Raw genomic sequence first — 20,001 nt, 5'->3', positions numbered from 1 at the left:
TTATTTCTCTTTCCTTTCTGGTGATGGGAGACTGAAATTTGAGAAGCCCACCACTAAAGAACTGAAGGGCTGTAAAAATAAGTATGGTTGGGATTTGACACTTTTCTCATTAATACCTTGATGTGGGGATTTTCTTCCATTAAATCTGTCAGGTTTGGTGTGATTTTCACTTGAGATGGCTTCTGCAAACTTAGCCAGTGTTTTTATAGAAAACACTGCTTGGTAAACTTGTGTTTGGAATTTAACATGTTGCCTTTTCTTTCTAGAAATATCAAGATGCTTTACCTAATTTTTCTGTGTGTTGGTTGTATAGTATCCTGTCTTGCTGGAGACACTTAGAGGATAACATATGAGCAAAGCCATGGAAACTACTTGTGTAGTGTCCCTTCTTGGCCACTTATCTTCAGGCTGGTTTATATTTAATATGTATTTCAGGTTGGGGGGAAAAGCTGCTGAGATGGCACAGTCAACCTTTTGCCTAAGTGCTGGTTCTTTGGAATGAACTGGTGAAACGTGAAAGTGAATTGAGCAAAAATCTACCTCTCAGTACCTGCAAGTATGAACTTGGCACCTTGTTAAGTACTGCTGTTTTACAGGTAGCTTGACAATGGTTTGAAACCTGTTAGATCATCCTAGCTCAAATAAAACAGGAGTCTAGTGGCACCTTAAAGATTAAACCATTTATTCCAGTATAAGCAGGTGGGAGTCTGCTTGATTTTTCAAGAAACAGCCCAGGCTAGCTTGATCTTGTCAGATCTCAGAAGCTAAGCTGGGTCGGCCCTGGGTTGGATGGGAGACCTCCAAGGGATACCAGGGTTGTGATACAGAAATAGGCAATGGTAAACCACCTCTGAACATCTCTTGGCTTGAAAACCCCACCAGGTGTCACTCCTAAGTCAGATGTGACTTCAAGGCCAAAAAGAAAAAAGCACTAATTCAATGAAGATTGTGTTTTGTTATAAGACTGCTCAAGCTGTTTTTCTGTCCTGATAGAATTTTGAAGGAGTTGAAAGCTTGCACAATGTCTTGTGATATTTTGGATGGTTCTAATAAAAGGTGTTAGATGACTGGTAATTGTTCTGTGGGCCAAGACGGCTGTGGGCAACCTTTGCTATTTGTGACAATACAGACTAAACATTGACAATGTTAACTGCAAGTTGTTAATTCATTTTTTAAGCTTCTTAGGTTCACAGAGCTTAGCAAAAATGTACACCTAGAAAATGTATATATAGTAGGAAACGAAACCAGGGTGGGGTTTTTTTGTTTGTTCCGCCATATTTTAAACTACCTATCCCAGCATGCAGCTCTGTTCCGGAGAACAGCGTGACCCTAGCCTCTGCACAAATTGAACTACAAATCCCATCACGGAATGCTCCCTGGGGCCCATGCAGGGATTAGCACGGTCTTGTCCCGCTGCATTTTGGGAGCTGTAGTTTCTGAGGCGACCGTAGGCGTGAAGACCTCGCTCGAAAGCCTAGGCCCGTTTCCCTTCCTGAGGCTCCTTCGCCGACCTCTCCGGTTCGCCCCGCCGCCGCCGCCGCCGTCATCCTCTCTCGCGGCCTGCTGGTTAGCCGGCTACGCACTTCCTCTACCCGCCCGACAATGGCGGCTGAGGTGGACTTCGGCGACCGCGAGCTCTTCGAGCAGTTGGACGCGGACGAGCCCGCGGCGGCGCCGGCCGCGCAGCCGCTCCACACCCGCTTCGACGAGGAGACGGAGGAGTTGCGCGAGCGGCTGCGGGAGTGCCAGGAGACCGTGAGGGAGCTGCAGGCCGAGAATATCCTCCCGGGCCGGGCCGGGCCTGGCCTAGGCGGGATCAGTTGCCGCTCGCTCGCTCGCCGGGCGGCGCGGGGTGGGGGGCCGGCCCGCCCGCCCGCCTCGCCTGGCCCCTTCCTCGGCTCCGTCCCGCCTTCAGTCCCGCTCCTCTTCCCCCGCCTTTTCGGCGACGGCTGGGGGTGAAGGGAGACGGCATCTCCCTGACGCCTCTGCCAGACTTTCCCCGCCGGAGTCCCTCTCACTCTCCCTCCTGCTGTTCATGTTGTTTTCACTCTTCATCGCCCTGGGCGTCTTGCCGCCTTAAGTGGTTGTAGCTCATGTTTTTATCCCCGCATAAACGTTTGTGGGCTGGAGCCCTTCTTCCACAGGGGCACGTGCAGTGTCCACAGGCCTCTGTAATCGTCTTTGTGTGTGTGTGTGTGTGTGTGCACTGGGTCCTCAGTATGTGTTCAGAGTAAACGCTTAGGGCTGTTTAGCCTGGTTCAGGGGAGACATGATAGAGGTCTATAAAACTATGCATGGTGTGGAGAGAGTGGACAAGGAGAAGCTTTTCTCCCCCTCTCATAATGCTGGAGTGCGGGGTCATCTGCGGAAGCTGGAGGGTGAGAGATTCAAAACACAAAAATAAGTATTTCTTCACACAAGGCGTAATTAAATTGTGGAACTCCCTAGCCCGGGATGTGGGGATGGCTGCCAACTTGGAAGGCTTTAAGAGGGGAGTGGACATGTTCATGAAGGAGAGGAGTATTCATGGCTACTAGTCAAAATGGATACTAGTCATGTTGCATACCTATTTTCTCCAGGATCAGAGGAGCATGCCTATTATCTTTGGTGCTGTGGAACACAGGCAGGATGGTGCTGCTGCAGTCGTCTTGTTTGGGGGCTTCCTAGAGGCCCCTGGTTGGCCACTGTGTGAACAGACTGCTGGAATTGATGGGCCCGGGTCTGATCCAGCAAGGCTTTTCTTATGTTCTTATTGTGTTCAGGTTTGGACACCACAATTTAAGAAGGAGGTAGACAAGCTGGAACGTGTCCAGAGGAGGGCAACAAAGATGGTGAGGGGTCTGGAGACCAAGTCCAATGAGGAAAGGTCGAAGGAGCTGGGTATGTTTAGCCTGGAGAAGAGACGACTGAGATGGGATATGATAACTATCTTCAAGTATTTGAAGGGCTGTCATATAGAGGATGGTGCTGAGTAGTTTTTTGTTGCTCCAGAAGGTTCTGTAGTAAAACCAACAGGCCATGGCAGAACAGGGATTTGAACCTGGGTTTCCCACACGCTCAAAACAGTGTGCTGTAGTGGTTAGTTTCAGACTAGGATGTGGGAGATCCAGGTTCAAATCCCTGTTCTGCCAAGGCCAGTCACAATCTCGTAGCCTAACCAACCTCATGGGGACATTGTTCTTTCCTCCATGTTTCTAAAAGAGCAATGTTGTATAACTGCTTTGGGCCCCCTTGGGGAGAAAAGCAGGGAGTAAACAAACAATTCAACCCCCTCCCCAAAGCAGTGCATTTTAAGAGCATGTGCTTTTTTAGATATAGTTCTAAGTGGACCTTGGTGCTGTGAATCTACTCCTCCTTAAGGTGTATTATAGTGCCTAAGAGAATGAATGAGCTGAGATGCAAGATGTTCCGGGTTCAATTGTCATCTCTACCGAAGCTCACTTAGGCAAGCTGTATTCTTCTAGCCCTTCCTGATCAGCAAAGTGCAGATAATAAGATTGGCCTACTTTACAAGACTGTTGTTAGTACTCTGAACCTCATGAAGTACTCTGAACCTCATCATGGCATGGCCATTAGAATAGGGAGAGCAGCATTGGTTGAATATGGGTCTCTTATGTAACTATTGAATTGAAAGATAAGATCAGATCCAAAAACTATCTAATGAAGGGGAATCTCGTTCTTACATCAACAAGATTGCAAGATAACTTTTATTTATTTAAAACTTTATCCAGCACTCACCGAGGTTGTCAGTTGTGTACAGCTCTATAATGGCATGGCCTTAAGAGTTTGAAAAGGCCTGTATTTAATCTTGCTTTCTTACAGACCTCTTCTCAATACCCCTTCCCTCATTTAATGCCTTAATGAGCATTGGTCATATAATTAGGTGGCCTGAAGAATGGTGGAAAAAATTGACATTTTTGCTGCTTTTCTGCTCCTTCAATGCTATGTTTATATTATGTTTACATCTGGAGCTCTGATTCTAATGATTACTGGATGCAAATGCCAGTCAGGGGTTGTGGTGATTGTTTCAAACATTTCGTTCTCTAGCAAGAGTGTAACATTAAATTCCTTAACGAATTTTTAACATCTTGAACTCAGAAGAAAACTGAAAATACTGACACGACCAAGGTACGTTTAAATGCTAAGTTTTTCAAAGATACTTTGTGGGTTAATAGAGACATGATAACTAGGATGCAGAGGGCTACTTTGGACACAACAAATGCTTGGGCAGATCCCAGATTGCTTTTGGCACTCCCTGTTTCTTGGATGTGTAACAATAAAAGTTATGATTGAATTACCTTCCCTTTGTGTTTATTAAATGGTTACTAAAGGAGCAGTCGTTTCTTCAGCGTTGTTAAGCAAAAGCACTGAACTCAGCACAGCATGCTTGGGTTTCTGAGAAGTCTTGATATGGGAACCCATCCTGGCTGAATTTGTTTTGGGTGGGGGTGTAAAAATCTGAGCTCCTGCTTGTGGAACTCCTTCTCCAGAATCATCCCCACCTCTACAGGCCTTCCAGTGTAATTTGAAAAATACTTATTTCTGAAGGCTTTTGAGAGAATCTTATTATTTTAGCTTTCTTGAGGTTTTATTGTTAGATTTTTTAATTATGTTTTCTTGTGCTGGTTGCTGGTTCCGTTTTTAAAGCAGGGAAGATATAAATCTGCTAATTAAATTTCTCACTGATATTAAACAGCAATAAATGGGGATTTTACTATTGTAAGCTATTCTTAGCATGCTGTTTTTTAAAAAAAAAGATTTAGCATCAATGGAAAATAAGATGGCTGCGTTGAACTTTGTTGCAGTATAGTGTGTACTCAGCAACACCAAAGGCATTTGGTAAATCTTGTTCTACTTTAAATTTAATGTTGTATTTCTTTTTTTAGTGGACTTAAAGTGGATGACTCTAAACATGATGGGCCTTTGTTACAGATTTTATTTATGAACAATACTATTTCAAAGTAAGTGCGTTTTACTTTGGCTTTTTCAGAATTTCTGGTTTGGTGTGCACTATAGACCAGTGGATTTCAGCTAGTCGGTCAAGACCCATATCTGCTGCACCCAACCCAAGAGAGCTCTCACCAGTTGCAGCACTTCCATTTATTTGTGTGGGTGGGGGGGTTAAAAGGAGGGAGACTGTTGGGAAGTGAAAGAAGAAAAAAAGTAAAGAGAGAAGTATATCTGATAAATGTATGAAAAACAAACCTCATGTTGCAGATTGGTATTCTGGATCTAAAAAGGTTGAAGGCTTCTCCTATAATGATTATTTCAAGGTGAGAGATTATTGACAGCCGGCCTGATTTCTCGCAGGGTAGGGTGATTGAAATAAAGTTTCCTGTGGGGATTCTGTTTAATTCCTAAACAGTGGTGCATACTAACGTAATCATTAAAAGTGTTAAAAAATTACAATTAAATGAAGTGTTTGTGCAGTCAATGACAGTGTATTTGTTTCCAGGGTTGCGAATTTGTTCTATTCACTTCTGCTCCTTCTCCTATAGTGTCATGCTCCTACTTTACTCTAATTTCCGCCACACCCAGAAACATGAAGTAGCCAACAATCCAAAACTTTTACTCATTGTATTGAATGTTTTTGGGGGTGTATTAGCTAAGGACCTTGGAATTTTCTTGAAGCAAAAGCTAATAGTTATTGAGTAAAGCAGTTAATATTCCTAAATTTGGGAACCAAGGAATTTTTTTAAATTTAAGGTAGTTAAAGAGCATAAAAATGGAATGCCAAATTATCTAGAGGTGACTGGGTAGATGGAGGTGCCGACTCCCAGCGCCTGTGATGACTGACTAGTTCCTGGCCCCCCAATTATCAAGTCCGTATCGACAGAAATATTGTACGCAAGATATTGTGCATTAATGATAGTGTGTGGCTTTAAAAAATGGCATTGCCTGCATGGTTCTTTATTTAAACAGCAAGGCTACATGTCTGATAGACATCTGCTGATTCAATTTCAAATGAGTATTAGATAGAGGCCTGAGATGCTTGTATGCAGGACTTACACTTTTTTTCTTTGTGCAAATCAGATTTAAATTCAAAATCTTGACTTTTCATTGGTTTGTATCTGGTTTCTCAAGTCTGTGGGCATCATTTTAGAGTTTAGTGGGATCCCCCACCCCTCCTGGAATACCACAACTCCGTTCAACGTAGAAGGGAGAATTTCTGTAATGCTATAAACACATTGGATAATACAGATGCATACACATCTTTGTAGAGGTTAGATGTACAAACTCTTCTTTATGATTCACAAAAGGAATTTACAGAATAAAGTCCTCAGTGTTATTCATGTAGAAAAGAATTATCTGAGATGCACATTTTTGTCATTTCATGTAGGGTTTTACAAATGACCAGGGCAGTCTTATCTATTCCCATAATCTCTTGTGCAGGCAATATCATCAAGAAATAGAGGATTTCATATCTAGTTTAGTTCAAAGATATGAGGAACAACAGAGAGCTGAAGCTGACAAGACATTCTTCAATGTTAAGCCACAGGTATTTTTATATTTTATGTATGTATAAATGTAGTGATTGAAATATGTTTTCTAGGTTTGCCTTGTTTTGTGAAGTTGCTGTTAAGTAGACTAATTCTAGTATATCGTGTCTCCCTAAAAGAATAAAAAATGCACATTTTCTTTTCTGAATGATTTGTTTCCTTTGGTATGATTGATTTGTCAAAATTGCCCATTGCAATGTGTTAATTTGTCGTGTGACCACTTCTGTTTGTTAAAACAATGCACAAAGTGACATTGCTGCTTCAAAGCATCCTGTCATTTAGGAGAATCAGACATCCTGTTTGGAGCACCTTAAATCATCTAGTAATTCTCTTCAGTTTGGTACAACACATTGGAGACTCGCTGATTTGGAGCTCCACGTGCTCTCCAGTGTTTACAGAAAGCTCCCATGTACAAAAGGGCCTTCCCTGTTCACATAAGTGTTGGGAGACATTGCTACTTTGACCTGGGATTTGAAGAAAAAGAGAGAGGGTTGGCACCGGTAGCTGTACTGGGAAGGGAGTTAAGGCATAAGGGCAGCAAAGGAGAATAGACAGAATCCTGCACCTCCCTGCCTGAGAAGTGTGACCTCAGTTTTGCAAGCTGTGACTTCTTTTTCTTCTCAGCCCTCTAGTTTTGTGCTGGAAGAGGACTGTAAAACAACAAGCCCAAATCCATCCCAAAAAATGAAGGAAGCTTTTAGTGTAAGTTACTTTTATGTTTTGTGATGCACATGTATGAGTCTTAGAGTTTCCTCCAGTGGCACTAGAAAATTATCAGATCTATAAATAGCCATGTCGTTATCATTACCCTTAATTATAGCAGTCAGCTATATCTAACTTTGGGAACATCATGCCTCATAATAATTGGCTGGGCATAACATGGGGGATGTAAGACCATATTTGCCAGTCCTTAAACTTGAGAACCATTCTTTTAATGTACTTAATTATATCAGAATAGAGATTTGTTAAATACTTAAGTACATTTTTAAACGTGATAGATAGATAGATTGATAGATTGATAGATTGATTGATTGATTATTACGGCTTTAATACAATAGATCGATTATTATGGCTTTAGCAAAAAATAGATAGGCTTTAGCCGATAGATCGATAGATCGATTATTACGGCTTTAGCCAAAAAAGATACAAACCTTATCAGTGTTGTCTTTCAGTCTGATAAAATACTGACCCTTTCTGACTCTTTCTACAGGTTATAGGGAGTGTGTTCTATTTTACCAATTTTTGTCTTGATAAACTGGGGCAACCCATATTAAATGAAAACCCTCAGCTCACAGATGGATGGGAAGTACCCAAGTATCCTATTTAGTTAAATTTGCATTAATACTGCTACTTAATGCCATCAGTGCTAAAACGAGTGGGATTTATTCTGTATATTTTTGGATGTCCTCTGAAGCCTACTCTTTTACTGAAAAATCCATCCACCAGAAGCAATAGATTTCATGTGGTACTTAAAAATGCTGCTTGATGTTGCATTTCTGGAAAAAAAGCAGGGTAAGGCTGGCAACAAGACATGTTTGTCGGATTAACCTCCTCTAGAAAGAGGCAGCATTGCTTAAAGCGGGGTTTCCCAACCTTTTTGAGCCTGCAGGCATGTTTGGAATTCTGACACAGCATAGTGAGCCAGCCACAAAATGGCTGCCACAGGCGGCGAAGCCAGCCACAAAATGATTGCCACAGCTTAACTTCAGAAACTGGAAATCCTTGTGCTGTAATGGCACCTGCTGCCAAAGCAACATGTAAAAAAATCTGCACAGCCAATCAGAAGCCTTGCTGGGAAAAAGCCCTACCTTGCCCTGCCTCTTCCTAAAATTAATTGGCAGGCGCCTGAAAAGGTGTTGGCAGGCGCCCATGGACACCACATTGGGGACCCCTGTTTTAAAGACGGGCAGAGCCCTGTTTTCAAGCAGAATCTCACCATCTTGTTAACGTTGATTTTGAGTTTATATTCTGCGAAAATCTTTGAGCTAAAGTTACAAGCATGTGAAAAGAAAATCCATTCTGCTTCATACAATGGCAATTCCTTATTGAACTCTTAAGATACCAGCAAGTTTTCACGCAGATTATTTCTCTAGATGGACAAGAGATACAAGTGAAGCCTAAAAGGTTTGTATTTCTCTTAAATCTGAATTGTATTGTGGTTAGTAAATGATTTACAGCGGAGTAAAGCTTGTGTTATATTCGTAATGTAAAATGTTTCCATTGTACATAATGGGGCAACTGCAAATGTGGCCAGGTTCCTAAGAACCATGCAGTTTAGCTCCCTGTGCACAGTAGGAGATTTGGGGTTGTACATGTGACTTTCCACTTTTTAAATGGAGGGATGTTTCTAAAACACTTTGTGATATGGCATGGTATTATGGTGTGAGTGAGAGAGAGAGAGGTTATATTCTGAAAGGAAAACCCCCTCAAAATCCTAGTGGGCACTTGGAAGCCATTGGGCTTGGTTCCTCTGAAGTAGCTCTTGAGGTTGCAGTCTTAGACCCCATTCTTGAGTGGGGGGTGGGTGGTTCTGTGGCCGCCAGAGGTGGCACAGCCGTGCAGCAAGCCGAAAAAAGAAATAAAATTGATTGTATTCTTAAAACCTCTTGGAACTCCCCATTCAGTTCTATGGAGCTGCGTCACAATTTTGCAGGCACATCTCAACGCCTGCGAAATGGCGTTTTTAGAGTCCGAAAGCGGTTAGGAAGCTGCCTAAAGGCAGCTCCACCCTGGGCACACCCCCGGACGCTGGTGTGGGGAGATACTCTGGCTGGAGGCCACACCAGCATCCGAGGTGTGCTACCGCAGCAGTCCAAGGGAACTGACATAAGTTGCCCTACGCCGACATCTGTGGGCATTTCAGTCCCCCTTTAGGAATGGGCTGCCCATCTCTTTCATCTTCTCAGACTTCTCTCACAACAATCAGTTCATTAGCTAGAAATGTCAGCAAATAAAATCCTGCCAGAGGAATGGTTTTCTGAATGTGCCACAGGAATGAAGTATATCAATGCTTGAGGAGGATACTGTGAAGTAGATTGAGCCAGTACCTTAATTTGATAAAAATGAGGTTAAAATAAAATCCTGAAATTATATCAGTTGGTGGGAAGGGGAATGATGCATGGATGATGTCTTCAAATAGAAATATCGTGGCTTAATTATAAGCTGCTTTGGTGGCGTAGAAATAGCCGAGAGAAAGAAGGTGCTTCTCAAGTATTTTGGAAAAACAAAACGGTGTTATTGAAGCCCGACAACAACTTCTTAGTTAAGAAATTTTTGCTTTTGTTTTGTGGTTGGTTTTTATGCTGTTGATGTCTTCATGGCTTCTTTTTTAAAAAATATTGTTTTATTTGCAAGCTGCCTTGAGCAGGACTGTGAAGAAGGCAGCTTGGAATTATCCTAAATAAGTAAAATAAATAGTTGAGGAGGAGGGGGAAAACATCTTTCTCTTCTAATGCTAAATGGTAATGCTGTTTGTATAAGCCAGTTTGTTTATAGCATCACACAAAAAAAGCATGTTATACATGCAGCTGTATCTTTCCATTTGGTAGTTTTTATCATATCTCTTATTCTATCTTGGTCAAATTCTGTGAACGTGGGCCGAGATGTAGCATTAGATTATTGAAGTTTGCTGTTGAACAGAAATTTAAATTAAAGGCGTACTTTTGTTCCCTACATCCAGACTTCAAACTCGTGCAGCTGCATCAGCCTGTCAATCTGGTGTGACGTTGCGATACGAATGACAGCATAGCTGTCGGTATGCTTCCACTGCAAGCTTGTGTGGAGTTACTTCAGTGTCAGCCCATTAGTTTTAATGGACTTGGACTGGAGTAACTCTGCACAGAATTGCATTGTTAATCTTAAGCACTCCTTTGCTGTGTCATGTTTTGTCATTGGCTTGAGCTGTTACGTAACATGGACTGAAGGATTTTTGGAAGGCCATTGAACCTCTGTGCAGTAATTACACATTTAACAAGCTTACATTAGAGTTGCCTTGTAAATTTGTTGATGCTCTTACAAACCAGGCCAAAGCCTCACTGCTTCAACTGCGGATGTGAAGACCATCAAATGAAAGATTGTCCACAGGTAAAATATTCCACCGTCTTGTCACGAGAATTGTTTGTATTTACCAAAAACAAGCTGATAAGAAGTTACAGCTAAATTGGGTAAATTTGGTAGCACCAGCTTTAAAGATGATTCAGTATAGCTAACAGGAAAACAGGAGGGCTGCACCGCTCACCAAGATGAAAGAAGGCAAGCCCAAATGCCGATGATTCAGTGGGAAAGTGGATACTGAAAAATCTCCACACACATTTCACCTGTAGCTTCCTCAGGGGAATCTGAAACATGTTATGGAAGGAACATTAACAAGATTTTACTAAAACTATAGCTACCAGTCAATCAGGAATACATTTGTACATGCTGTAGGTCAGTCCAAAAGAATTGTGTATGAGACTTGGAAATTGGTGTTTTCTTGATTTTTTTCCTCAACTGTGTTTCAGCCACGAAATGCTGCCCGTATAAATGAAAAAAGAAAACAGTTCATGGAGGCTTGTGGGGAAGCAGGCAACCAAAACTTCCAACAGCGGTACCATGCCGAAGAAACTGAAGAAAGGTTTGGAAGATTCATACCAGGAATAATTAGGTAACATTTCTCCCACTGAATAAACACACTGTCTTCCGTAGCTTAGTACTGACTCCTTCGTTAATGAAATGAAGCAAATTATTCTGCAAACGTAAATTAGATAAATTCCGTATGAAGAGAGCTTGTGCTATGAGCAATAATTTCGGAGGACAGCTTGAGGATGGGAGACAGATTTTGGGCCCATCTACACACCCTGTCCCCCAAGTTAGAAAAGCTACTCAAAATGGGCACAGTTCTCCAGCATGTTACAATTTCAGTGTGTCCTTTAGTCATTACCATGTTATTCCCAGGGTACAAAGTGTACAGCCCTTTTTGTGTGTTTCCTTAAATGCTGGCAGTTCAAGACAGTGTCACATAGCGGTGTTGTGTCTCCGTACCCCTTACAGGATTTTTCCCCCTCCTTATTGTAGTGATGAACTTCAGGATGCGCTTGGCGTCACAGACAACAATCTTCCTCCCTTTATATATCGGATGCGGGAGCTGGGTTACCCCCCAGGTTGGCTTAAAGAGGCTGAAATGGAAAAATCTGGGCTAACTCTCTACGATGGTAAAGGTGAAATGAGTGGTGAGATGTGATTTAGTTTACATAACTTACAATTCATTTTCCAGAGCCAGGACAAGTTTCCGGAGCCATTGTGAGTTTAGGATATAGAGCGTAGCTCTGAAAGTTGCAATAATGAGAATAAACAAACTTCCCCTATTAGTCCTAATCAAAAGGTATGCATTCTCTAAGCTCTGCCACAACCCTGTGTCTCCTGTAAATCTTAACATCTACTCCAGGACTTTGCCAGCTGTCAGCACAGTGGACATGTAAGAAGATTCTTTTCTGTCTACTCAAAACTGGCTGGATAGAATCTGGAACCATTATTTATTTATTTTATTTACTTAATTTATATTCCACATTTTTCCTCTCTCCATTTTATCCTCACAACAAACCTGAGAGGTAGGTTAGGCTGTGTGTGAGAGACTGGCCCAAAGTCACCCAACAAGCTTCCATGGGAAAGCAGAGATTCAAATCTGGGTTTCCCAGATCTTAGTCTATTAATCTAACAGCATCAGTGTATCATTCTCATTTGTGTCCACCTACTGACCCTCTTTATAGAATTCCTGGAATTCTCTTTATTGTTTATAGTAATAATTTCTGGATGTGGTGATGGCACATTCTCTCCATCCATCAAATATAATTCATGTTTTGCTATTATTTCTAGTTACAAAAGAGAGAAAGCTACAATTGGAAGTTTTGCACATTTAACGTCAGAGAATTGAAAATGATGAGGTTTTTTAAAACTTGAGTCACAATGAAATGCATCAGGAAAGCTAACTTTGTCAATGAATATCTGTTGGAATAGAGTTTAGTGAGGGGGGGGTGTCTGCTGACCATAAATCTCTCTTGCCTGTGGTAGATGTTGTCATCTTTTGCTCTGTTTGCGCTCAGGAATTTCCTCCAGCATGGTGTAGTGGTTAAGAGCAGTGGTTTGGAGCGGTCGACTCTGATCTGGAGAACTGGGTTTGATTCCTCTTTCCTCCACATGAGTGGCGGAGGCTAATCTGGTGAACTGGATTTGTTTCCCCACTCCTACACATGAAGCCAGCTGGGTGACCTTGGGCTAGTCACAGCTCTCTCAGCCCCAACTACCTCACAGTATTTCTGTTGTGGGGAGGGGAAGGGAAGGTGATTGTAAGCCAGTTTGATTCTGCCTTAAGTGGTAGAGAAAGTCGGCATATACAAACCAACTCTTCTTGTTGTTGTTAATTGCCAGCTAACTATTAACCATTTCTTCCTTGGGTATCTGTGCCTGGCATTAAGCAGACCATGTCTACGTGGGGCAATAGGAAAAGGCCCATTCTTCCTTGATGAGTTATATGGGGCTTTTTTCCTTTGTATTCAAAAGGTTGCAGAATTCAGGCATGCTAGCGCTTTTGTTGATGTGATTTAGCAGTACAAGAAGCTGGCTGTTGTATGCATGAAATACTTTTGCACCAACAACATTGGTTATTCTTTGTTCTAGCATTTCCTGGTGGGGAAGCTGAGGAGGAAGAATCCTATCAACGGAATCGGTGTGTCTCTTATGATGTCTCCAAGTTGATAAACTATCCAGGTTTTAATATATCCACACCAAGTGGAGTCACAGATGTAAGTACCAGAGAGATGTGCAATTGTGATATCGGCCAGGATTCAAAGAACAGCCCGACATTTCTAGACACCTAAGGGTGCTGCGCAGTTGCGGTTTTCTTCGCCTTGTGTTCTGCTCTTGAGCAACTGAAAAGGAGTTTCCAAAGCAGTTTGTGATAACAGCAATGCTCTTCAAAGAAGGGGGAAATTGCACACGCAGTCCTGTTGACGTTTCTGAATTCTTTGGATCCCAGCCCCTTGTTAGCTACAAATTAAGTGTTTTGTTATCTGCTTTTCTAGCTGTGTGTGTGTTAAGTGCCGTCAAGTTGCTTCCGACTCATGGATACCCTATGAATCAGTGTCCTCCAAAATGTCCTATTTTTGACAGCCTTGCTCAGATCTTGCAAACTGAGGGCTGTGGCTTCCTTTATTGAGTCCATCCATCTCTTGCTGGTTCTTCCTATTTTCCTAGCTGCCCACTGTCTTTTCCAGTGACTCTTGTTGTCTCATGATGTGACCAAAATACGATAGCCTCAGTTTAGTCATTTTAGCTTCTAGGGTCAGTTCAAGCTTGATTTGATCTATAACGCTCTGATTTGTTTTTTTGGCAGTCTATGGTATCCGTAACACTCTCCTCCAACACCACCTTTCAAAGGAATCTATTTTCTTCCTGTCAGCTTTCTTCACTGTCCAGTTTTCACACCCATACATAGTAACAGGAAATACGATGGCATGAATTAATCTAGTCTTGGTGGCCAGTGACACATCCTTACACTTCAAAATCTTTTCTAGCTCCTTCATGGCTGCCCTTGCTAGTCTCAATCTCCTTCTGAGATTTCTTGGCTGCAGTCTCCCTTTTGGTTGATGGTGGACCCAAGGAATAGAAAGTCTTGAACAATTTCAATTTCCTCATTGTCAACCTTAAAGTTGTGTAATTCTCCTGTAGTCATTACTTTTGTTTTCTTGATGTTCAGCTGTAGTCGTAGCTTTTCTCGCTAGGGTAAAGATAATACCACATTTGAGAATCATGCTTTCGTTTAAATTCATTTCTTAGTTTTTATAAACTTGTGCATTTTGCTGGACTTACTACTTGCTAGTAGAAAAAACTGGTATTCATTTTAAATCCAGATTTATTTCCTTTAACATGTTTCAGCAGTAGAAACCAATTTAAAAGTGCTTTATAGGTCTCTAACTTGCATACATTTGCAGTTTTGGAGGTAGAGAAGAGCATTGTCCAGCCATTGTTCTGTATACTTGTAAGAAACACAGCAGAGTCTAGCAGGTTGCCAGGTTTGCTAAAGAGGGCAATATAGTACAGTCTACAAAGGTTGTGTTTCTGTGCACCCTTCATGAATTTAGATGTAGCTTGTCTGGGGCTCCCAAGCTAATGGTGGAAAGGATAGCAAAAGCACCCAGAGAATCTTAAGTGGCAGAAGTTCCTATAGTGAACCCCCCCCCCCCCCCGCAGACTATTTTATACTTTGGCTTTTGGTGTTGCTGAACATGTGTAAAAAAGCTTTGTGATAATATGTCAAACAATTAAGATAGTCTTGTTTGTTGAATGCCTCCATGTCCTTCATTTCTTTTGCTGCAGGAATGGCGGATGTTTGGCTCTATACCCATGCAACCATCCCAGCAGAAAGATATCTTTGCCCACTATCTTTCTACTTATCGTTCGGTAAATACATTTAAATGTGCAAGTAAAATGTGTGTGTGTGTGTGTGTGTGTGTGTTGATGTTTCCAGTTAGTAGAAGTATTCTTGCCTCTATTCCCTCCCCCCACCCCATGAAATTCTGTTGTTTTGAGTTCAGAATACATCGATGTGAGGGATATGTGAAGTTCTGATAAACCAATTGATGCATTCTGCCAGATCTAATATCGATTCAATCTTACTTTGTTTAAAATGTTATTCCCCACTGGGTGGCAGAAGGTGTTCTGGAGAGTAGGGTATTCTTCCCGCTTGCCCCGTGTAGGTAAGGCTAATCATATTAGGTTGCAAAATGTCTGCTGACATTGGAGGAACCTCCTTCCATTTCCTGTTCTGCCTGCTTTAGATTAATATGAACAAGTTAGAGTCCTGGGCAGGTAGCAGTATGTTGACCACTCATGCATTTCGTTTTCATCAATCTTGCCACCAAATCTAATTGGAATAGAAAGTTCTTGCACTGCTTCCAAAAGACTCATTTTTAAGGGAGGAGAATTCCAATGTTGAGGAACATTTTCCAAGAGTGTCACGGTGCATACTCTTGAGGTCTGGATTTAATGCATAGATGGTAAACTTAAGAAGGTGTTCTCCCATATTGGTCTTAAAGATGCTAGGTAATCACAGATTGTCTAGTTGCCTTAAACAGGTATGTTTGCACATGTTATGCTTGGTTCTTTCCTCTGTCCTGCAATCCTAGCCCAGTTACATTGTTTTGTCTTATCAGGAATCTTTGCTGTTAGATTCAAATGTTATCGTATTTTGTAATCCACTTAGTGACTGACTTAATTTTTTAGCATACCTTTAATCTGCCTTGTCCCATGGAGAGAGACTAATAATAATAGCGAAGGCAGGCTGTGCTGCAGCCATTTAGAGCTTTCTAGGGTATCACCAGCCCCTTCAGTTGAGCGGCGAAGAAAAGTCACACAGTAGAATGACCCCCCCATAGGAGATGTCTAGATTTGTTGCAAATTTTGTTTTGTTGTTGTTACATATATATGTCTTGTTTTTAAATGGATTTGAATGTCTTTTTTTGCCACGTCGAAGGCCCTAATTGGGCGGAAAAGTGGGATGCAATATCTCCTGCTCCTTGAACTAAAAAGTTCAGGTTGTGAGAGTGACTGGTCCAAAGTTACCCAGTGAGCTTCTTGGCTGGTGTGGAGATAATGCACTCCCTACATATGTTTAAAGTTTTAATTTTGCTTTATGAAAAGTGTTTAATATATTACTGCATTTTAAAGTAAGCACCTGAATGCTTGTCAGTCATCCTGATACCTTTACTTTAATTGGCCAAAAATGCATTCCCAAAGGTGGGAATGAATACTAGTTACATGTAAATTAAAGGACTAGAAGCTTATTTTATTTAAAGCAAATGAAAACTGATGAGGAGGTGTCTAGAATATTCCTCAGGGGACCAGGTTGCTATGGCTTTGTTTCCCCCTGGCTACAACCCAGGAGGAACACATACAACTTTATTCACACTGCACGCCTGAATATTCTAATTTCTTATACTGCTTTCTGATCCTTCCTCAGGCAAGTCCAAAGTCCAGCAATAAAAGGCCTTCACCTCACCAGAGCGCTCATAATCAAAAAAGGCAGAAGAGAAACAATGTTGAAGTATCATCAGCTGATATGGAGATGGATTCTGGTATATTCTTTTCAAAAATCTGATAGAAATACATAACTCATAGAACAAAGATTTTAAAAGTTCACCTTGCTTACCTGGCCATCAGATTTTTAAAAATCATTCAATTTTATCTGAGCCCTTGCCACCTGTTAAAACCCAATTGAAACATTGTTTGAAGAAGAGCAGAGCTAAGTAGGAATGAATCGAAAGCCTGTTCTGAATGGGATTATGTATTCCCTCAAGAATCAGGTTCGTACTTTGGGGGAGCTCCTAGATCCAGCTTTGCTAATGAATGAATGATTTATTATGGTAAAAGGCTAGCACAAAAATACGTGCAGTACCAGAAATGTTAACATAAAAAGTTACATGGATGATATAAAAATAGCAAATGTAATTAATTGAATTAATTCAGAACTACAGTAGACTACTAGCTGCACAGAATCTGGCAACTGTATCCGTAATCCAAGGCTTGTGGTCTTATAGACTCTAACCAAAGCAGCAAGGGGTGCTTTTCTGTCATCTTCAGCCGATTTGCCAGATGTATCTGCTGGAAGCTCCGTGGTCATGACCACTGTCATCCAGATTAGACTACTGTAATCCATTCTGCGACCTTGTCTTTGAAGACAGTCCAGAAACTTCAGTTAATCCAAAATACTGCTGGATGTTTGCTTTTCAGAATTGGAATAGTGATCCAGAAATTTTCTAAATATACTTTCAAGAATAAGCAGAAAACAACATACAACTCCTGTTCTCTAAACACTTCCTGGTTACTGATCTGTTTCTGGACTCAGTCTAAGATTTTAGCATTTAAAAATTTATATGGTCTGGGCTTAAGTTACTGAGGACGAATCATCGGCGTCCATACAGATGACCTTCCTTTTTCCTAAAATCTGCCAGTGTGACTCCGCTCAGAGTACCATCTCGGGCAGATGCAAGATCCTTTCAGTAGCAACACAAATGTTATACAATTTGGTGGCTTGGAGATGATGCCCTCTCTTCTTGCCTCACTTGCAGCATGCGGAAAGAGTTTTGTTTCGTCAAGCATTTGGTCTGTGATTGTTTAAATGCTCCAGATCTGCTGCTGTTGTGTACAGTTTTGAGTGTGATTGTCATTGGTAGTTTTAATCCATTTTTATTCCATTGCCTTTGTTGGTAGTTTGGTTTTTAAGATGCTTTAATTGCTTTATATTAAAATGGCATGTAGGTTGCATAAATCTATTACTAAAATGTACCTTTCCATCATTCCAGATTTAGAAATGCTGCAGGGTTCTCCAGCTTACGATAGCTTCCAGTTCCAGCCTCCACTGCCTCCTGGGTCTCCGCTGAATGCAACTCCTCCCCCTTTGCCCCGAGGTACCCCTCCCTGCACTCCCCCCAACTTCACCCCTCCTCAGCCACCTCCTTCCACACCTCCACCTCTTCCAGAAGACACTTTGAGTACTCTCAATGATTCTGTTTCAGTGAGAATAGAGAATGAAGAAACACTGACCCTGGAAGAGCTTGAGGAGCAGCAGCGTCTCATTTGGGCAGCCCTCGAGCAGGCAGACAGTGCAAATAGTGACTCTGAAATCCCCACGGAAACTCCTTTAACAGGAAACTCCGTGGCGTCATCACCACTTAGAATTGAGCCAGACATTCTTCCAGAGAGCACAGCGCTTAAGGTATTGGATGCCTGGCCTGAATCCTCAGAAAATAGCAAGCCTATACCCAAAGCAGAGCAGTCCGAAGAGAAACAGAGTTTGGCTGACGAAATGGTTGACTTAACAGGAGGAGGAGAAGAGCCACCCAGTCAGATGGATTCTGAAGAAGGCTCAGCTGAGAACTGCCCCTCCATCTCTGTGTGTGAAGTGAGCCAAGGGGTAGATGGTGGCAGCTCTCCTATGGTCACCAATACGCAAGGGTCGTCTACAAATGCTAGCCCCGTCCCTGACATGAGCAAGTTTGCTGCCGGGATAACACCTTTTGAATTTGAAAATATGGCTGAATCAACTGGGATTTACCTACGAATAAGAAGTGTGTTAAAGAACTCTCCCAGGAACCAGCAGAAGAACAAGAAGGACGCCTCTTAACTGCCCTGCTGTTGCAGCACAGTGTTGCACAGGAGAGAAACCAAGTCTGTCCATTAACATGAGACGCTCCTCTGTATTTCCTTACAGTCACCTGAGAACACTACTGCTTTGTTCTTCCGTAAATGGTTTTTCAGAGTCCAGCAAACAGGGCTTCCACTGAAGACAAACGTTTCCACTCATAGACAAGTTACTGAGTGAGTTAGTCCACATGTGTTACATTCACTGATGCGTCAGGAAATGTGCTCCAAATATCTGTTAATCTTAAATGCTCTCTTTTGACTTGTGAGTTTCAGCAGCAACAGTGGGTTTTTTGTCTGTGCTGTGTAAACGAAGCCTGCGCTTTCCATGTTGAGCGGCTCATCCTGTAGATAAGCTTTACTGCCAGTGGTTTTGGAAGGTTCTAAACTTTTTAAGATGCTTTCCCCCATTTTAAAATAAGATAAATTCTGGCGATCAAATGGGAATAATCAGGGATTACTTGGCAATTATCTCTACCATTTTTGAAGAGTTTTATAAATAATTTATGCTGGTCAAATTTTTTTTTAGTGCCACTTCTGCATTTTTGTAACATCGTCAGATATTTTGAACTTGCTGTACATTTATGTTGATGCCAGAGTACAGAGGTTTAATAAACAAGATTTTTCATAATTTGTGTATGTAACCATTCAGGTGAACAGTAGAGAACCCACTGTTAGAAAATAAGTTTCTATGAATGTGAGAATAATTTACTTATATTACAGGTTTTCTTTGTACAATAATCTTTCTTTGTCACATTACAAACCAAAAACTACATGCAGAGATTCTTGCACACAGATACAGGAATCTGGATGTACTTCTGTTTTGTATAGCACTTCTTCAATATGTAGTTTTAAGGTATGTGAAGAAAAATCTCTTGGTTTTCAGTCTCTCAAAGAGTTATTCATTTGTTTATTTGATTTAAAACACACACCCTCTCCTCAACAGAGGACTCTGGGCAGGTCACAGCATACACAAGCATAGCATTAAAACTTGAATAGATAATAAAATATTGTAAATAGATTCTAATTAAAATTCAATCACTCATCAGCTCTGGAACACATTTGGACAGCCAGCCAGCTCACCCATCCTCTTGGTTAATTGAATGCTGCACAAAACAAGGCAGCCTTGCTTGCCTTAATAGATCCTGCAGGGCATGAACCTCCTTGGGGAGCTGGTTCCAGAGGGCAGGGGCAGCCACCGAGGAGGCCTTTCCCTAGTGGGTGATAAGTGGGCTATTCGTGGACCAGGCACCTTCAGACGGCCCTCCGATGAAGACTGAAGGGTTCTCATGTGATGATTTTGTGTGTGTGTGTATGGTTAATTCTGATC

General features: G+C 41.7%; 1 protein-coding gene across 2 annotated transcripts; it reads left to right on the top strand.

The window, feature by feature from the left end:
• The first annotated feature begins 1,602 nt into the window (after nucleotides 1-1,602).
• ZCCHC8 (zinc finger CCHC-type containing 8) lies at nucleotides 1,603-18,677 on the top strand. Of its 2 annotated transcripts, XM_056859753.1 has the most exons (14): nucleotides 1,603-1,777; nucleotides 4,086-4,128; nucleotides 4,887-4,961; nucleotides 6,394-6,499; nucleotides 7,125-7,202; nucleotides 7,711-7,814; nucleotides 8,559-8,624; nucleotides 10,523-10,583; nucleotides 11,000-11,142; nucleotides 11,553-11,695; nucleotides 13,152-13,276; nucleotides 14,850-14,933; nucleotides 16,492-16,606; nucleotides 17,834-18,677. In XM_056859753.1, exons 1-14 carry the CDS (start codon nucleotides 1,603-1,605, stop codon nucleotides 18,652-18,654), a joined length of 2,139 nt encoding a protein of 712 aa, XP_056715731.1. In that variant the 3' UTR covers nucleotides 18,655-18,677. The 2 variants fall into 2 exon arrangements, with proteins under 2 accessions (XP_056715731.1, XP_056715730.1); XM_056859752.1 differs by lacking the exon at nucleotides 1,603-1,777 and having other exon boundaries at nucleotides 4,062-4,128; nucleotides 11,553-11,689.
• Nucleotides 18,678-20,001: the final 1,324 nt, after the last annotated feature.

This window comes from Euleptes europaea, chromosome 13, assembly GCF_029931775.1.
Source record: "Euleptes europaea isolate rEulEur1 chromosome 13, rEulEur1.hap1, whole genome shotgun sequence".
Classification (NCBI taxonomy): domain Eukaryota; kingdom Metazoa; phylum Chordata; class Lepidosauria; order Squamata; family Sphaerodactylidae; genus Euleptes; species Euleptes europaea.
Note: the sequence above shows the minus strand (reverse complement) of the source record. Positions and strands in the feature narration are given on the sequence as shown.